The sequence below is a fragment of the Salvelinus sp. IW2-2015 genome, linkage group LG11 (genome assembly GCF_002910315.2).
Source record: "Salvelinus sp. IW2-2015 linkage group LG11, ASM291031v2, whole genome shotgun sequence".
NCBI classification, from domain to species: domain Eukaryota; kingdom Metazoa; phylum Chordata; class Actinopteri; order Salmoniformes; family Salmonidae; genus Salvelinus; species Salvelinus sp. IW2-2015.
In genome coordinates this window covers 50,688,373-50,707,778 of record NC_036851.1, presented here as the reverse complement: position 1 = coordinate 50,707,778, position 19,406 = coordinate 50,688,373, and the positions used below count along the sequence as shown (strand labels likewise).

The 19,406-nt window shown below is 42.2% G+C and overlaps 2 protein-coding genes across 2 annotated transcripts in view; both read left to right on the top strand.

The window, feature by feature from the left end:
• LOC111970773 (SWI/SNF-related matrix-associated actin-dependent regulator of chromatin subfamily D member 1) overlaps positions 1 to 1,280 on the top strand; it is a 34,113-nt gene extending 32,833 nt beyond the window's left edge. Inside the window, 3 exon segments of the mRNA XM_070445810.1 lie at positions 35 to 144; positions 518 to 725; positions 1,170 to 1,280. Coding sequence (XP_070301911.1) covers positions 35 to 144; positions 518 to 725; positions 1,170 to 1,280 — 429 coding nt within the window.
• Positions 1,281 to 3,388: 2,108 nt separating this feature from the next.
• The window catches only part of LOC111970771 (ceramide synthase 5), a 45,606-nt gene continuing 29,588 nt past the window's right edge, over positions 3,389 to 19,406 (top strand). The window contains 1 exon segment of the mRNA XM_070445809.1: positions 3,389 to 3,869. Within this exon segment, the coding sequence (XP_070301910.1) occupies positions 3,697 to 3,869 (173 nt within the window). The 5' untranslated portion in view covers positions 3,389 to 3,696.

Below are 19,406 nucleotides of genomic sequence, written 5' to 3'. Positions count from 1 at the left end.
CCAGGCTGCCTACTCTCTCCTGCTCCTCTCGTAGGTTGTTGGTGCCGGTGTGAATAATAATGTGGCCTGGTGTGCCAAAGTCAGGCTGGGACAGGATGTGGAGTGCATCCTGCGTTTTGGGCACCATATTTTGGACATCTTGTGGTGGGGGAAGAGTCTATCCTCTTGGAGGATGGCCACCTCAGTGGGTTTTACCAGAGTAGTGGGTTTACGGTCTGGGGCTGGGGTACACAGGGCTTGTGTAGGAGGGGTATGTGCGGGTGTGTCAGGGGGGGCCAGAGAGCTTCTCTCTGTAGTAGGTGTCCCCATTTGAGCCCTCCCTTTGTTGACCTGGGGGTGTGGGTAAAGGGTTCGTCGGTATGGGGGGGGGGGGTTGTAGGTGGAGGTGGGTGTTTGGGGTGGTTAGGGCTGCAGCTTCTGTCCTGGATGTCTCTACAGTTCTTGTTCTCTGTGATGCAGCACCTCTTGAGATGATCAAGACAACTCCTTACCCATCTCCTTCCTTTTCCTGCACTAGCTATTCTCTCTTCACGGTGGCCTTTACCTCCTCAAGGCGCTTTGTGGTAAGGCTCCTCTTCCTCGACGGTGGCTCCTTACCGTCCTCAAAGAAGCGCTGTGGTAAGGGTCTCTCATCCTCACGGTTGGCCTTTACCTTCCTTCAGCGCTGTGGTAAGCTCTCTCTCAGCTCCTCGGGACCAGAGTTCTTCAGCCTGGGTCCTGCACCGGTTTGATGTCTGGGGGTCCGTGGTAGGAAGCTCTGTGTCTGGGCTGGTGGTGGGTGTAGGTTGGGTGGTTGGCTACTTTAGCTCAAGTAACCATACCCTCTAACAGAGTAAAGTGTGGTCTTGGCTCTGTTGTTTTCCTCTCTCTTGCCCTCTCGTTCGTGGTCTCTCATCCTCTCTCCTCTCTCTCTCGTCTCTCGTTCTCTCGATCTCTCTCTCTCTCCTTCCTCTCTCTCTCTCTCTCTCTCGTCTACTCCTCTCTCTCTTCTCTCTTCTCTCTCTCTTCTCTTCCTCTCTCTCTCTCTCTCCTCTCTCTCTCTCTCTCTCCTCTCTCTCTCCCTCTCTCTCTCTCTCTCTCTCTGTTGTTCTCCCTCTTTTTTCTCAACCTCCCTCGCTCTCCCTGTTCGCCTTTTCTCAATAAAAAAAGCAAATGTACACAATTTGTAGACAATTGAGGAGTTGGAGAAGGAGATGTTGAATGGTCAGAAGCTCCAGGGTCCAGCCACTGCAGCTGAAGTCAACCACATTCTGAAGAAGAAGGGCCTGGTGGACAAGTGAGTTACAGTTATATATGAATATATAGTGGATGAGTTTGACTTCAGAATCTTCTGAGAATGAGTTATGTTTCTAGGCTAGATAGGCCAGGAACTATAAGTAACTACTACCAACAGTAAATAGTTAACTCTTAGTAACTACTACCAACAGTAAATAATAAACTATTAGTAACTACTACCAACAGTAAATAGTAAACTATTAGTAACTACTACCAGCATTAAATACTTCATAATACAGTCATAGTATGTCATAGAATGTCATAACAGCTGACCTAACTTGTTATAAACTTGTGTGGTAGGTTTTGTAGGTTTTGACACTCTTATGTAGGTGTCATAACCAGCCATAAAATAACGCAATTTATGTCAAAACAGGTCTAAATGTATGTGTCATGACAGTGTTATGACCATATTACAACAGGTTGTGACAAGTTATGTCAGCTACTATGACATGGTTATGACCGTAAAGTGTTAGCAAAAAAGGAAAATACTGTGATTGAATAATTATTATTTAAGTTCATTATCATTTCTACACACGTTCTACCTGGTTTAAGTTGTTTTTGTTCAGACTGGAGTATTTTTTCATTTAAAACATTAAAAAAATAAAAAATAATACTCTGACACCCATTCAAAACGTCCCCCGACCCAAATTTGTGACACGACCAATTAGTTGAGAAACGCTGAAAGAGAATATCCTAGGATTTTCTGCCTGCTGCAAGCCAGTGGATAATGCTGTAATTACTGGCGAAAAAGACCTGCAAAGAACAACCAGAAATAGTCATGATACAGTATGATGATAATAGCACAATAACGGTGCAATTTTTAATTTAACAAGTTAAGGCAGTTAAGAGTAAATAGGCGTAGACCTACTGTTTGTAGATCAGTTATTCTACACTTCACTTTGCTCAAACTGATCCTCTCCAACAGACTCAATCGCTGATCGTGGAGGTTATAAAAATGGGGCAATTAGGACAGTTAAAGGGGAGAGACAACCAGAAAATATAAACAATTCAAAATCTGAATATTGCTTAAAAAAAGAGCACGCCAATAACCTGCTGAGACGCTCTTTGCAGAAAACAATATATTCTGCAAAACCTGCAATTTAGCAATAGATTATTATAAACCTTATTATAAATTATTATAAATCTTATAAACCCAGGGTCGTTACAATACATATGGATATGAAGGGCATATTTATAACAGAAAATGTAGAGTGGGATTTGTAGACTATTTTCAGAACATAAATGGCTGACATATTTTCATTAGCTATAGAAATAAACCCCCAACAACTTCTCCAACTCGGTAAAGGCGGCAGTATATGGAGTATATTTCTGTCTCCACAAAGCGCAGGTTCTCGGGAACACTGTTGAATAGTTCACTGCCTGAATAGTTCTCTACCTGTATCAGCCAGAACCATTTGGAACGTCTTCTTCTTCACCTAGCTCTCCTACAAAATGTGAAGAACATATTGGTCTTGTGTGTCAGTGGATTCCTCCATTATTATGGAGACGCTTTCACATATATATTTTTTACCAGACTGTGCCTCCGTTCATTACGTATGTTAATGAATGCACATGCATTTGGGAATTGTCTCTTTTTTTGGAGAATGTTGGCGCTTGCAAAACCCTTATCCTCAGCATTTACGTTCTTAGGCTTACGTGTATTTCTAGTGAATGAAAATGGCTAATTTGTTCGGACATTTTCTTAGATAAAATGCCTATTATACCCTTTTAATGTTGATAACAGACGATGAATAAGTTAAATATTTATGTTGATAATGTCCTTAAGATATGGTAATCGGACATGGTGCATTAGGCTAAAGCGTAGGCTGCTGATGACAACAATTATCGGCAAACATTTAATTTGAAGTCAATCCACATGGTTGGGAATTTATTTTAGGCTAATTAAATAACTACGTTAGATGTTCATGGTACGCCCACCTGACAATTAATTCACACTTGGTGTGAGGTGGCGCTGTATTTGTCTCTTGCTGTCGGTTGATTGAAATGTGGGGTAATCATGACATTTCAGAACGTCTCCCTTGTAATACTATGGATGGCCGCTTGGTGGTGGCCTTCTCTTGTTCAACTTTTAAAGTCAAGTCTGGGGGTCAAGACAATTTTCTACATACATCACACATTCACCTATATTGGGCACACGATTTTAATCACGGATTATTATTGATTATCTCTTATTTTGACAAGAACGCTAGCTAGCTAGGTGGCTGCGGACTGGCAAAGTAACAGTATTCCATCAATGATACCTCTGAATAGCGGGCGGGAGGTGGGGCCGTGGCCCATTTCACTTCCTTAATCCAAGAAATCCATCACGTCAGGGGCACAAAACGGAGGGACGGCGGTGGAAACGTTTCTCAAGTTTTTCCTTAGGATATATTTATTTAATTGAAACCACTTTTGGTGACCATGGCTGCTCTTTCAGCCTGGTTTTGGAACGAGAGATTTTGGCTCCCACATAATGTGACTTGGGCGGACCTTGCAGACCCAGCGCTCGGGGTGGAGTATCCAAAAGCCAGTCACTTGCTCTCTGTCTTACCGCTGGCTTTGGGGATCTTTGCGGTCAGAATACTATTTGAGAGGTACGTACTGTCTGTTTTTTTAACTCATATCATTACGTTCATCAACTCTTTCTTGAAGGTAACACTCGCCCGGCCGTGCCAGAGTCTTTGCAGCCACAAAAACTACTCGAATATTTAATAATTGAAAGGAAGTGTACTTAGAATTGATTAAGACCCTAAGGTCATTTGGGAGGTTTGCCCACCCTAGCTAGCTAAGCTAACCTGTTGTCTGTCTGGTTGCCTGTCACTGGAGCAAGCCAACTCATTCTAGGTTTCTTCCAACTTATTTATGGAACAATCTTCAAAATGTTCTTAAAGTTTATGTTCTGGTGCCTCTTGGGTAATTCAGAAAGATGATTGAGGACCTAATTACTGGTGAATGTGTTTGTTTTTTATGACCGTGTTTTTCTTTCTGTTTGCTATTTTGTATTTATATTGATGTGTGTATTTTCTGTCATTTAGACCTTGCTTTCAGTATGACTCCCTGATAAAAATAAAGGTTAAATCAATCAATCAATGCAAACCATCGAAATCGATAAATAAAGTAAGTTCATTATCTCTTTGATGTAATAGCTTTGGCAGACACTCGGTGACTGTACATCAGAACTTGATGACAGTTGTCAGGGCTGGCTATGGCCGGTGTTGTTAGGCAGTTATTACACAGTCAACGTTACATCATTCCTCTGTTGTAGCTAGGCTACAGCCCACCCGCAATACACAGGTTGCCTGCAATTCAAATCAGGCTTGTCAATTATAGCTATAAAACTGCTGGAGAGAGTAAACATGTATAACAGACCCTTGTCACTGAGAAAATGGGAATGACAAAATGACACAGCATGGAAACGGTTGCACTTTTGAGAGTTTTGGGGCTTAGTTAGGTTGAAATCAAAAAACAAAGTCCTGTGATGATGAAGAGTTCAATTGTAGGCTTTTCATAGTGGCTCTGGATATTGTGGGCATTTCACCACATTTGTCATACTTTTAGTGCCCTTTTTCATAAAGTGTCTCCAAGTAGGAATGATGTTTTAAAATAGGCATACATTTTGAAGATTGTATCAGTCTGGTCTCATAGACTACACGTAACATAGTTCATGTGAATCCGGGAAACTGTTTTGTTACATTAGAGGGTAGGTTATCGTAACATATTGTATGAATTGCAATTTGTAACATATCATACGAATTGTAATTTGTAACATATCATACAAAATGAATGATGGCATCCACAAATTAATACATACCATATGAAATGTAACATATCTTACTAATTAGAGGGACCCAGATTTACATTTACTATGTTACGTCTACCCCTGAGTCCAGGTTGGTTAAATGGGCAGGTGGGACCTAGACCACCTCTACTCCCAGATGCCTGATACCGCCCCAGATCTTCACAGTGCAAAGGAGATGGGCAGCTCAAGGGCAATGGGTTTGTTTCTGGATGTAAGGGACCTCTATCCTTCCTCACCTCTATCCTTCCTCACCTCTCAGGAGAATAAATGAATAACATTTTATTTGCTGTGAATACAACAGGTATACAACCTTACCATGAAATATTTACTTACAAGCCCTTAACCAAGGATGAAGAATTGTTTAAAAAAGTAAATAAAAAATAAATGTAAAAAGTAACACAATAAAATAACAATAACGAGGCTATATACAGGGGGTACCGGTACCGATTCAATGTGCGGAGGTACAGGTTAGTCGAGGTAATATGTACATGTAGGTAGGGGTAAATTGACTATGCACAGATCATAAACAGTGAGTAGCAGCAGTGTAAAAAAGGGGGTCAATGCAAATAGTCAGAGTAGTCATTTGATTAACTGTTCAGCAGTCTAATGGCTTGGGGGTAGAAGCTGTTCAGGAGCCTTTTGATCCCAGAATTGGCACTCCGGTACCGCTTGCCGTGTGTTGGGTAGCCAATCACCACATTCACTTGGCACATAAACACGGCCAAGAATAGAATAGACTGTTACGAGTACCAACTATGACATCTGTAGGAGGATTATATCTGTAGAAGGATTATACTCCCTCCTATCTGAGATATCTACTGCAGCCCTCATCCTCCACATACAACACTCGTTCTGCCAGTCACATTCTGTTAAAGTTCCCCAAAGCACACACATCCCTGGGTCGCTCCTCTTTTCAGTTCGCTGCAGCTAGTGACTGGAAAGAGCTGCAAAAAACACTGGAACTGGACAGTTTTATCTCAATCTCTTCATTCAAAGACTCAATCATGGACACTCTTACTGACAGTTGTGGCTGCTTTGTGTGATGTATTGTTGTCTCTACCTTGTTGCCCATTGTGCTGTTGTCTGTGCCCAATAATGTTTGTACCATGTAGTGTTGCTACCATGTTGTTGTTATGTTGTGTTGCTACCATGCTGTGTTGTCATGTGTTGCTGCCTTGCTATGTTGCTGTCTTAGGTCTCTCTTTATGTAGTGTTGTGTTGTCTCTCTTGTCGTGATGTGTGTTTTGTCCTATATTTATAAACTCAGCAAAAAAAGAAACGTCCCTTTTTCAGGACCCTGTCTTTCAAAGATAATTCGTAAAAATCCAAATAACTTCACAGATCTTCATTGTTCACTGTTTCCCATGCTTGTTCAATGAACCATGAACAATTAATGAACATGCACCTGTGGAACGGTCGTTAAGACACTAACAGCTTACAGACGGTAGGCAATTAAGGTCACAGTTATGAAAACTTAGGACACTAACTAACTACTGACTCTGAAAAACACCAAAAGAAAGATGCCCAGGGTCCCTGCTCATCTGCGTTAACGTGCCGTAGGCATGCTGCAAGGAGGCATGAGGACTGCAGATGTGGCCAGGGCAATAAATTACAATGTCCGTACTGTGAGACGCCTAAGACAGCGCTACAGGGAGACAGGACAGACAGCTGATCGTCCTCGCAGTGGCAGACCACGTGTAACAACACCTGAACAGGATCGGTACATCCGAACATCACACCTGCGGGACAGGTGCAGGATGGCAACAACAACTGCCTGAGTTACACCAGGAACGCACAATCCCTCCATCAGTGCTCAGACTGTCCGCAATAGGCTAAGAGAGGCTGGACTGAGGGCTTGTAGGCCTGTTGTAATGCAGGTCTTCACCAGACATCACCAGCAACAACGTCGCCTATGGGCACAAACCCAACCGTCACTGGACCAAACAGAACTGGCAAAAAGTGCTCTTCACTCATGAGTAGCGGTTTTGTCTCACAAGGGGTGATGGTCGGATTTGCGTTTATCGTCGAAGGAATGAGCGTTACACCGAGGCCTGTACTCTGGAGCAGGATCGATTTGGAGGTGGAGATGTCCGTCATGGTCTGGGGCGGTGTGTCACAGCATCATCGGACTAGCTTTTGTCATTGCAGGCAATTCTCAACGCTGTGCGCTTACAGGGAAGACATCCTCCTCCTCATTGTACCCTTCCTGCAGGCTCTCTGACATGACCCTCAGCATGACAATGCCACCAGCCATACTGCTCGTTCTGTGACTGATTTCCTGCAAGAAGGAATGTCAGTGTTCTGCCATGGCCAGCAAAGAGCCTGGATCTCAATCCCATTGAGCATTTCTCAAATAACACATGTTAAATTTGCTGAAAATAAACCAGTTGAAGTGAGAGGACCTTTCTTTTTTTGCTGAGTTTATATATATATATATATTTATTTATTTTTAATCCACAGCCCCCGTCCACACTGGAAGCCTTTTGCCTTTTGGTAGGCCGTCATTGTAAATAAGAATTTTGTCTTAAAACTGACTTGCCTAGTTAAATAAAAAATCTGATGAAGGATTAATACTGTGCGAAGATTATATCTGTAGTAGGATTATTATCTGTGGAGGGATTATATCTGTGGAGGATTATATCTGTGGAGGGATTATATCTGTAGTAGGATTAATCTGTAGTAGGATTATATCTGTGAGGGATTATATCTGTGGAGGGATATGTCTGTAGTAGGATTATTATGTGAGGATTATCTGTAGAAGGATTATATCTGTGGAGGATTATACTGTAGATTATCTTTATTAATTTATTTAGAAGGATTATATCTGTAGATTAATCAGGGATTATATCTGTAGATAGGATTTATCTGTGGAGATTATATCTTAGTAGGATTATATCTGTGGAGGATTAATATCTGTAGAAGGTTAATCTGTGGAGGGATTATATCTGTATAGATTAATCTGGGAGAGGATTTATCCTGTAGAAGCTTTTATCTGTGAGGGCACATTATATCTGCTAGTAGGATTATCATCTGTCGAGATTATATATCTGTAGTAGGATTATATCTTGGAGGGGATTATTGGCGAAGTTATATGCTGTTAGAATTTATAGTCTATAGAGGATATATATCTGTAGGATTTAGATCTGAGAGTTATCTGTGGAGGACGATCTAATATCTTAGATTCATGTAGGGATCATATTGTAGTACTTAGTGATCTATATCTGTGGAGGATATAATCTGTGGAAGAGTTTATATCTATAGTAATATATCTGTGGAGGGATTATATCTGTAGAAGGTTTATCTGTGGAGGGATTATATCTGTAGTAGGATTATATCTGTGGAGGGATTATATCTGTTGTAGGATTATATCTGTGGAGGGATTATATCTGTAGAAGATTTATATCTGTAGTATCATATAATATTTAGCTAAATATAAAAATAAATGAAATAAAAAGAGAGACAACACAACACTACATAAAGAGAGACCTAAAATGACAACATAGCATTGCAGCAACACATGACAACACAGCATGGTAGCAACACAACATAACAACATGGTAGCAACACAACATGGTAGCAGCACAAAACATGGTACAAACATTGTTGGGCACAGACAACAGCACAAAGGGCTGTGCCTCTGGTCTGATCATCCTTTCCTGTTCAGAAGACCATTTGTAGTAGTAGTAACCCTCAGACTGTCCACTTTCCAACCGAGATTACAGGTAGCCTATCAAGGATATACAACCTGGATAAATAAAGTTGACCAAGTCTACACCAAGCAATATCTAATAAAGCTGTTGGGTACCAGATTCACAGGACTGCAAACAGAAAAAACGTTCTCATGTCACCCACTGTCAGCTCCTAAATGTTTGCAGTCTGACTCTTCACTCAACAATGGAGGTTATAGACCTAAATTCATTGAGCTAGATAACAGATCTCTGTTGATGGCTCCGTCAGTCAGAGTAAGCTACATACTAACATTTTTAACATTTTATATTTTTGACAACTTTTACTTTTACTCCACTAAATTCCAAAAGAAAATAATGTACTTTCTACTCCATACATTTTCCCTGACACCCAAAAGTACTAGTTACAATTTGAATGCTTAGCAGGACAGGAAAATGGTCTAATTCACGCACTTATCAAGAGAACATCCCTGGTCATCCCTACTGCATCTGATCTGGCTGAGTCAATAAACACAAATGCTTTCTTTGTAAATGATGTCTGAATGTTGGAGTGTGCCCCTGGCTATCTGTAAAAAAAAAAAAAAATAAGAAAATCGTGCTGTTTGCTTAATATAAGGAATTTGAAATGATTTATACTTTTACTTTTACTTTCGATACTTAAGTATATTTTAGCAATTACATTTACTTTTGACACTTAAGTATATTTAAAAGCAAATACTTTTTTACTTTTACTCAAGTAGGATTTTACTGGGTGACTTTTACTTGAGTCATTTTCTATTAAGGTATCTTTACTTTTACTCAAGTAGGATTTTACTGGGTGACTTTTACTTGAGTCATTTTCTGTTAAGGTATCGTTACTTTTACTCAAGTATGACTATTGGGTACTTTTTACACCACTGGTAAACACTGATAACTAAGCTAGTTTATTTACCCTATGGTGTAAACACTTAGAATTAAACTAGTTTACACCATAGTGTAAACACTGATCATTTAATAAAATAAAATCGAATTAGTCACGTGCCAAATACAACAGGTATTTGGATGCACTGTTTACATGCGCCAAATACAACAGGCCCCTAACCAACAATGCAGTTAAAAAAATAAGAAGAAGAATAAGAAAAAATAGTAGCAAGTAATTAAAGAGCAGCAGTAAAATAACAATAGCGAGACTATATACAGGGGGGTACCAGTACAGAGTCAATGTGCAGGGGACGAGGTAATTGAGGTAATATGTACATGTAGGTAGAGTTATTAAAGTGACTACGCATAGATGATAACAACAGAGAGAAGCAGGGGTGTGTGAGGGAGGGGGGGCAATGCAAATAGTCTGGGTAGCCATTTGATTAGATGTTCAGGAGTCTTATGGCTTGGGGGTAGAAGCTGTTTAGAGCTGTCTTGGACCTAGACTTGGTGCGCCGGTACCGTTTCCCGTGCGGTAGCAGAGAGAACAGTCTATGACTAGGGTGGCTGGAGTCTTTGACAATTTTAGGGCCTTCCTCCTGGTATAGAGGTCCTGGATGGCAGGAATCTTGGCCCCAGTGATGTACTGGGCTGTACCCACTACCCTATGTAGTGCTTTGCGGTCGGAGGCCGAGCAGTCGCCATACCAGGCAGTGATGCAACCAGACAGGATGCTCTCGATGGTGCAGCTGTAGAACCTTTTGAGGATHWGARDWHHMRKGCCTTCCTCCTGGTATAGAGGTCCTGGATGGCAGGAATCTTGGCCCCAGTGATGTACTGGGCTGTACCCACTACCCTATGTAGTGCTTTGCGGTCGGAGGCCGAGCAGTCGCCATACCAGGCAGTGATGCAACCAGACAGGATGCTCTCGATGGTGCAGCTGTAGAACCTTTTGAGGATMWGARRAMMCAKGCCTTCCTCCTGGTATAGAGGTCCTGGATGGCAGGAATCTTGGCCCCAGTGATGTACTGGGCTGTACCCACTACCCTATGTAGTGCTTTGCGGTCGGAGGCCGAGCAGTCGCCATACCAGGCAGTGATGCAACCAGACAGGATGCTCTCGATGGTGCAGCTGTAGAACCTTTTGAGGATCTGAGGACCCATGCCAAATCTTTTCAGTCTCCTGAGGGGGAATAGGTTTTGTTGTGCCCTCTTCATGACTGTCTTGGTGTGCTTGGACCATGTTAGTTTGTTGGTGATGTGGACACCAAGGAACTTGAAGCTCTCAATCTGCTCCACTGCAGTCCCGTCGATGAGAATGCAGGCGTGCTCGGTCCTCTTTTTCCTGTACAGTCGTGGCCAAAAGTTTTGAGAATGACACAAATATTAATTTTCACAAAGTCTGCTGCTTCAGTTTGTATGATGGCAATTTGTATATTCTCCAGAATGTTATGAAGAGTGATCAGATGAATTGCAATTAATTGCAAAGTCCCTCTTTGCCATGCAAATGGAATGAATCCCCCCAAAACATTTCCACTGCATTTCAGCCCTGCCACAAAAGGACCAGCTGACATCATTTCAGTGATTCTTTCGTTAACACAGGTGTGTGTTGACGAGGATAAGGCTGGAGATCACTCTGTCATGCTGATTGAGTTCGAATAACAGACTGGAAGCTTCAAAAGAAGGGTGGTGCTTGGAATCATTGTTCTTCCTCTGTCATCCATGGTTACCTGCAAGGAAACAAGTGCCGTCATCATTGCTTTGCACAAAAAGGGCTTCACAGGCAAGGATATTGCTGCCAGTAAGATTGCACCTAAATCAACCATTTATCGGATCATCAAGAACTTCAAGGAGAGCGGTTCAATTGTTGTGAAGAAGGCTTCAGGGCACCCAAGAAAGTCCAGCAAGCGCCAGGTCGGTCTCCTAAAGTTGATTCAGCTGCAGGATCGGGGCACCACCAGTACAGAGCTTGCTCAGGAATGGCAGCAGGCAGGTGTGAGTGCATCTGCACGCACAGTGAGGCAAAGACTTTTGGAGGATGGCCTGGTGTCAAGAAGGGCAACAAAGAAGCCACTTCTCTCCAGGAAAATCATCAGGGACAGACTGATATTCTGCAAAAGGCACAGGGATTGGACTGCTGAGGACTGGGGTAAAGTCATTTTCTCTGATGAATCTCCTTTCCGATTGTTTGGGGCATCCGTAAAAAAGCTTGTCCAGAGAAGACAAGGTGAGCGCTACCATCAGTCCTGTGTCATGCCAACAGTAAAGCATCCTGAGACCATTCATGTGTGGGGTTGCTTCTCAGCCAAGGGAGTGGGCTCACTCACAATTTTGCCTAAGAACACAGCCATGAATAAAGAATAGTACCAACACATCCTCCGAGAGCAACTTCTCCCAACCATCCAGGAACAGTTTGGTGACGAACAATGCCTTTTCCAGCATAATGGAGCACCTTGCCATAAGGCAAAAGTGATAACTAAGTGGTTCGGGGAACAAAACATCGATACTTTGGGTCCTTGGTCAGGAAACTCCCCAAACCTTAATCCCATTGAGAACTTGTGGTCAATCCTCAAGAGGCGGGTGGACAAACAAAAACCCACAAATTCTAACAAACTCCAAGCATTGATTATGGAAAAATGGGCTGCCATCAGTCAGGATGTGGCCCAGAAGTTAATTGACAGCATGCCAGGGCGGATTGCAGAGGTCTTGAAAAAGAAGAGTCAACACTGCAAATATTGACTCTTTGCAGCAACTTCATGTAATTGTTAATAAAAGCCTTTGACACTTATGAAATGCTTGTAATTATACTTCAGTATTCCATACTATTCCATAATATCTAAAGACACTGAAGCAGCAAACTTTGTGGAAATTAATATTTGTGTCATTCTCAAAACTTTTGGCCACGACTGTAATCCACAATCATCTCCTTTGTCTTGATCACATTGAGGGAGAGGTTGTTGTCCTGGCACCACACTGCCAGGTCTCTGATCTCCTCCCTATAGGCTGTCTTGCCGTTGTCGGTGATCAGGCCTACCACTGTTGTGTCATCTGCAAACTTAATGACGGTGTTGGAGTCGTGCTTGGCCGTGAGTGAACAGGGAGTACAGGATGCGACTGAGCACGCACCCCTGAGGGGCCCCTGTGTTGAGGATCAGCGTGACGGATGTGTTGTTACCTATCCTTACCACCTGGAGGTGGCCCGTCAGGAAGTCTAGAATCCAGTTGCAGAGGGAGGTGTTAGTCCCAGGGTCCTTAGTTTATTGATGAGCTTTGAGGCCACTATGGTGTTGAACGCTGAGCTGTAGTCAATTAATAGCATTCTCACATAGGTGTTCCTTTTGTCCAGGTGGGAAAGGGTAGTGTGGAGTGCAATAGAGATTGCATCATTTGTGGATCTGTTATGGCGGTATGCAAAGTGGAATAGGTCTAGAGTTTCTGGGCTAATGGTGTTGATGTGAGCCATGACCAGCCTTTCAAAGCACTTCATGGCTACAGACGTGAGTGCTACAGGTCGGTAGTCATATAGGCAGGTTGTCTTAGTGTTCTTGGACTATGGTGGTCTGCTTAAAACATGTTGGTATTACAGACTCGGACAAGGAGAGGTTGAAAATGTCAGGGAAGACTTGCCAGTTGGTCAGCGCATGCTCGCAGCACACGTCCTGGTAATCTGTCTGGCCCTGCGGCCTTGTGAATGTTGACCTGTTTAACTTCTCTAGGATAGGGGGCAGCATTTTCACGTTTGGATGAAAGCATACCCAAATTCAACTGCCAGCTACTCATCCCCAGAAGATAAGACATGCACATTGTTAGTAGATTTGGATAGAAACCACTCTGAAGTTTCTAAAACTGTTTGAATCATGTCTGTGAGTATAACAGAACTTATTTAGCAGGCCAAACCCCGAGGACAAACCATTCAGAATTTTTTTTTTTGAGGTCACTCTCTTTTCAATGGATTTTCATTGGGAATACAGATTTCTAATTGACCTTCTTGCAGTTCCTACCGCTTCCACAGGATGTCAACAGTCTTTAGAAATTGATTGAGGGTTTTTCCTTTGTGTAATGAAGAAGTTCGGCCATTTTTAATCAGGGTCACTTGTTGTGTCCTGTTTGTTAGAGGCGCATGACCAGAAGGCTAGCTACAGTTTGTTTTAATCCTGTATTGAACACAGATCATCCCGTCTTCAATTTTATCGATTATTTTTGTAAAAAAATACCTAAAGTTGTATTACAAAAGTAGTTTGAAATGTTTTGGCAAAGTACTTTTGGTAACCTTTGAGATATTTTGTAGTCACGTTTCACAAGTTGGAACCGGTGTTTTTCAGGATCAAACGCTCCAAATAAATGGACATTTTGGATATATATCGACGGAATTAATCGAACAAAAGGACCATTTGTGATGTTTTTTGGGACATATTGGTGTGCCAAAAACAGAAGCTTGTCAAAGGTAAGGCATGAATTATATATATATTTTTTGCGTCTTGTGTCGCGCCTGCAGGGTTGAAATATGCTTCTCTCTCTGTTTATTATGGTGCTATCCTCAGATAATAGCATTGTTTGCTTTCACCGAAAAGCCTATTTGAAATCTGACATGTTGGCTGGATTCACAACCAGTGTAGCTTTAATTTGGTATCTTTCATGTGTGATTTAATGAAAGTTAGATTTTTATAGTAATTTATTTGCATATGGCGCTCTGCATTTTCTCTGGCTTTTGGCCAGTAGCGTCCTGCCTAAACTCAGATTTTTGGATATAAATATGAACTTTACCGAACAAAACATACATGTATTGTGTAACATGAAGTCCTATGAGTGTCATCTGATGACGATCATCAAAGGTTAGTGATTCATTTTATCTCTATTTCTGCTTTTTGTTACTCCTCTCTTTGGCTGGAAAAATGGCTGTGTTTTTTTGTGTCTATGTACTGACCTAACATAATCGTTTGGTGTGCTTTCGCCGTAAATCATTTTTGAAATCAGACATGTGGGCTGGATTCACAACAAGTGTAGCTTTAATTTGGTGTCTTCCATGTGTGATTTCATGAAAGTTAGATTTTTATAGTAATTTATTTGAATTTGGCGCTCTGCATTTTTACTGGCTTTTGGCCAAGTGGGACGTTAGCGTCCCACATATCCCAGAGAAGTTAAAGGTCTTACTCACATCGGCTGCGGAGAGTGTGATCGCACAGTCTTCCGGAACAGCTGGTGCTCTCATGCATGTTTCAGTGCTATTTGCCTCGAAGCGAGCATATAATTAATTTAGCTCGTCTGGTAGGATCGTGTCACTGGGCAGGTCTTGGCTGTGCTTCCATTTGTACATTTTTTTACATTTTTTTGTCATTTAGCAGACGCTCTTATCCAGAGCGACTTACAGTAGAGTGCATACATTTTATTACATTTTTACATACTGAGACAAGGATATCCCTACCGGCCAAGAGCAGACGCTCTTATCCAGAGCGACTTACAGTAGAGTGCATACATTTTATTACAATTATTATTATTTTTTATTTTTTTTTACATACTGAGACAAGGATATCCCTACCGGCCAAACCCTCCCTACCGGCCAAACCCTCCCTAACCCGGACGACGCTATGCCAATTGTGCGTCGCCCCACGGATCTCCCGGTTGCGGCCGGCTGCGACAGAGCGAACCCAGAGACTCTGGTGGCGCAGCTAGCACTGCGATGCAGTGCCCTAGACCACTGCGCCACCCGGGAGTTTGTAGTCTGTAATGGTTTGCAAACCCTGCCACATCTGACGAGCTTTAGAGCCAGTGTAGTACGATCCGATCTTAGTCCTGTATTGACATGTTGCCTGTTTAATGGTTCGTCGAAGGGCATAGCGGGATTTCTTATAAGCTTCCGGGTTAGAGTCCCGCTCCTTGAAATCGGCAGCTCTAGACATTTTTATTGATTACGTGTGTTTGTTGCTGCTCGTTCCAGTCGCTAGCTGCAGCGAACTGAAAAGAGGAGCGACCCAGGGATGTGTGTACTTTGGGGACCTTTAACAGAATGTGACTGGTAGAACAGGTGTTGTATGTGGAGGATGAGGGCTGCAGTAGATATCTCAGATAAGGGGGAGTGAGGCCTAAGAGGATTTTATAAATAAGCATCAACCAGTGGGCCTTGCGATGGGTATACAGAGATGACCAGTTTACAGAGGAGTATAGAGTGCAGTGAAGTGTCCTATAAGGAGCATTGGTGGCAAATCTGATGGCCGACTGGTAAAGAACATCTAGCCACTCGAGAGCACCCTTACCTACCAATCTATACATTATGTCTCCATAATCTAGCATGGGTAGGATGTTCATCTGAATCAGGATTCATTTGGCAGCTGGGGTGAAAGAGGAGCAATTACAATAGAGGAAACCAAGTCTAGATTTAACTTTAGCCTGCAGTTTTGATAGGTGCTGAGAGAAGGACAGTGCATCGTCTAGCCATACTCCCAAGTACTTGTGTGAAGTGACTACCTCAATCTCTAAACACTCAGAGGTAGTACTTGTAAGTCGCTCTGGATAAGAGCGTCTGCTAAATGACTTAAATGTAAATGTAAATGTAGTAATCACACCTGTGGGTAGAGGGGCATTCTTCTTACCAAACCACATGACCGTTGTTTTTGAGATGTTCAGAACAAGGTTATGGGTAGAGAAAGCTTGTTGGACACTAAGAAAGCTTTGTTGTAGAGCATTTAACACAACATCCGGGGAGGGGCCAGCTCAGTATAAGACTGTATCATTTGCATATAAATGGATGAGAGAGCTTCCTACTGCCTGAGCTATGTTGTTGATGTAAATTGAGAAGATCATGGGGCCTAGAATCGAGCCTTGGGACACTCCCTTGGTGACAGGCAGTGGCTGAGACAGCAGATATTCTGACTTTATACACTGCACTCTTTGAGAGAGGTAGTAAGCAAACCAGGCCAAATACCCCTTAGAGACACCAATACTCCTTAGCCGGCCCACAGTAATGGAATGGTCTAGCGTATCAAAAGCTTTGGCCAAGTCAATAAAAATAGCCTCATTGCTTAGAATAAAGGGCAATGGTGACATAATTTAGGACCTTTTAAGGTTGCAGTGACGCATCCATAACCTGAGCGGAAACCAGATTGCATACCCGATAGAATACTGTAGACACCAAGAAAGCCAGTCAGTTAATTATTGACAGGTTTTTCCAACACTTTTGATAAACAGGGCAAAATAGAAATAGGCCTATAAAAGTTAGGATCAGCTTGATCTCCCCCTTTAAATAAAGGATGAACTGTGGCTGCCTTCCAAGCAATGGGAACCTCCCCAGAATGTAGAGACAGGCTTGGCGGTGATAGGGGCAGCAAGATTAAAGAAGAGTCTAAACCATCTGACCCAGATGGTTTTTTGGGGCCAAGTTTAAGGAGCTCCTTTAACACCCCGGACTCAGTGACTGCCTGCAGGGAGAAACGTTGTAGAGGGCAGGGGAAAAAGAGGGAGAAGCATCTGGGATAGGCACATTAGAAGGGTGGGAGATGAGTAAATGTTGGACGGGCAAGGAGGCATGGCTGAGTCAAATAGGAATCCTGACTTAACTTGTAATGGATAGGGGGCAGCATTTTCACGTTTGGATGAAAAGCGTGCCCAGAGTAAACTGCCTGCTACTCAGTCCCAGTTGCTAATATATGCATATTATTAGTATTTGGATAGAAAACACTCTGAAGTTTCTAAAACTGTTTGAATGATGTCTGTGAGTATAACAGAACTCATATGGCAGGCGAAAACCTGGGAAATCTGAGGTTTGTAGGTTTTCAACTCTTGGCCTATCGAATACACAGTGTCTATGGGGTAGATGTCAACAGTGTCTATGGGGTAGATGTCCACTAGATGTCAACAGTCTTTAGAAACTTGTTTGATGCTTCTACTGTGAAGTGGGGCCGAATGAGAGGGGAATGAGTCAGGGCTCTGGCAGAATGCCAGGAGCTCGTGACGCTCGTTCATGTGAGAGCGAGCTCTGTTCCATTGCTTTTCTGGAGACAAAGGAATTCTCCGGTTGGAACATTATTGAATATTTATGTTAAAAACATCCTAAAGATTGATTCTATACTTCGTTTGACATGTTTCTACGGACTGTAATATGACTTTTCGTCTGAACTTTTGCCTGGACCTGCCCGCGCGTCGTGAGTTTAGATTGTGTACTGAACGCGCGAACCAAAAGGAGTAATTTGGACATAAATGATGGACTTTATGGAACAAATCAAACATTTATTGTGGAACTGGGATTCCTGGGAGTGCATTCTGATGAAGATCATCAAAGGTAAGTGAATATTTATAATGCTATTTCTGACTTATGTTGACTCCAACATAGCGGATATCTCTTTGGGTTAATTTGTCGTCTGAGCGCCATACTCAGATTATTGCATGGTTTTCTTTTTCCGTAAAGTTTTTTTGAAATCTGACACAGCGGTTGCATTAAGGAGAAGTATATCTTTAAATCTTTGAAAAACACTTGTATCTTTTATCAATGTTTATTATGAGTATTTCTGTGATTTGATGTGGCTCTGCAAATTCACGGGATGTTTTGGAGGCAAAGCCAAATGTAAACTGAGGTTTTTGGATATAAATATGAACTTGATCGAACGAAACATACATGTATTGTGTAACATGTTGTCTTGGGAGTGTCATCTGATGAAGAATATCAAAGGTTAGTGATTCATTTTATCAATATTTCTGCTTTTTGTGACTCCTCTCTCCGTTGGAAAATCGCTGTATGCTTTCTGTGACTAGTTGCTGACCTAACATAATGATATGTTCTGCTTTCGCCGAAAAGCTTTTTTAAAATCGGACACTGTGGTTGGATTAACGAGAATTTTATCTTTAAAATTGTGTCTAATACTTGTATGTTTGAGAAAATTGAACTATGAGATTTCTGTTGATTGAATTTGGTGCCCTGCAATTTCATTGGCTGTTGGCGAGCGGAACCCCAGTCCTAGACAGGTTAATGAAGTGGTGATTAAAGAGCTCAGCCATGTGCTTCTTGTCAGTAACAACCACATCATCAACATTAAGGGACATGGGCAGCTGTGAGGAGGAGGGTTTATTCTCCTGGTCTGCAACCATTTTCCAGAACTTCTTGGGGATAGACCCACAGAGAGAGAACTGCTCCTTAAAGTAACTAACTTTGGCCTTCCGGATAGCCTGAGTGCACTTATTTCTAATTTGCCTGAACGATAGCCAGTCAGCTGGAGTATGCGTGTGCCGAGCATTTCGCCAAATGCAATTCTTTAGGTGGAGTAACTCTGCAAGATCACTGTCGAACCAGGGGCTGAACCTGTTTTTAATTCTCATTTTCTTTATGGGTGTGTGTTTGTTAACAATACCAGTGAAAATATCAAAAAAGAAGGTCCAAGCGTCTTCGAGAGAGGGGATCAAGCTGATTCTATACCATTTTAGAGGCCAGTTCATGAAGGAAGGCTTGCTCATTAAAGTTTTTTAGCAAGTGTCTATGACAAATCAGGACAGGTCGTTTCACTGAGAAGCCATTACAAACACAGTGATCACTGAGGTCATTACAGAGAACACCAGACTGATCAAATCATATCAAATGTATTTATATAGCCCTTCTTACATCAGCTGATATCTCAAAGTGCTGTACAGAAACCCAGCCTAAAACCCCAAACAGCAAGCAATGCAGGTGTAGAAGCACGGTGGCTAGGAAAAACTCCCTAGGAAGGCCAAAACCTAGGAAGAAACCTAGAGAGGAACCAGGCTATGAGGGGTGGCCAGTCCTCT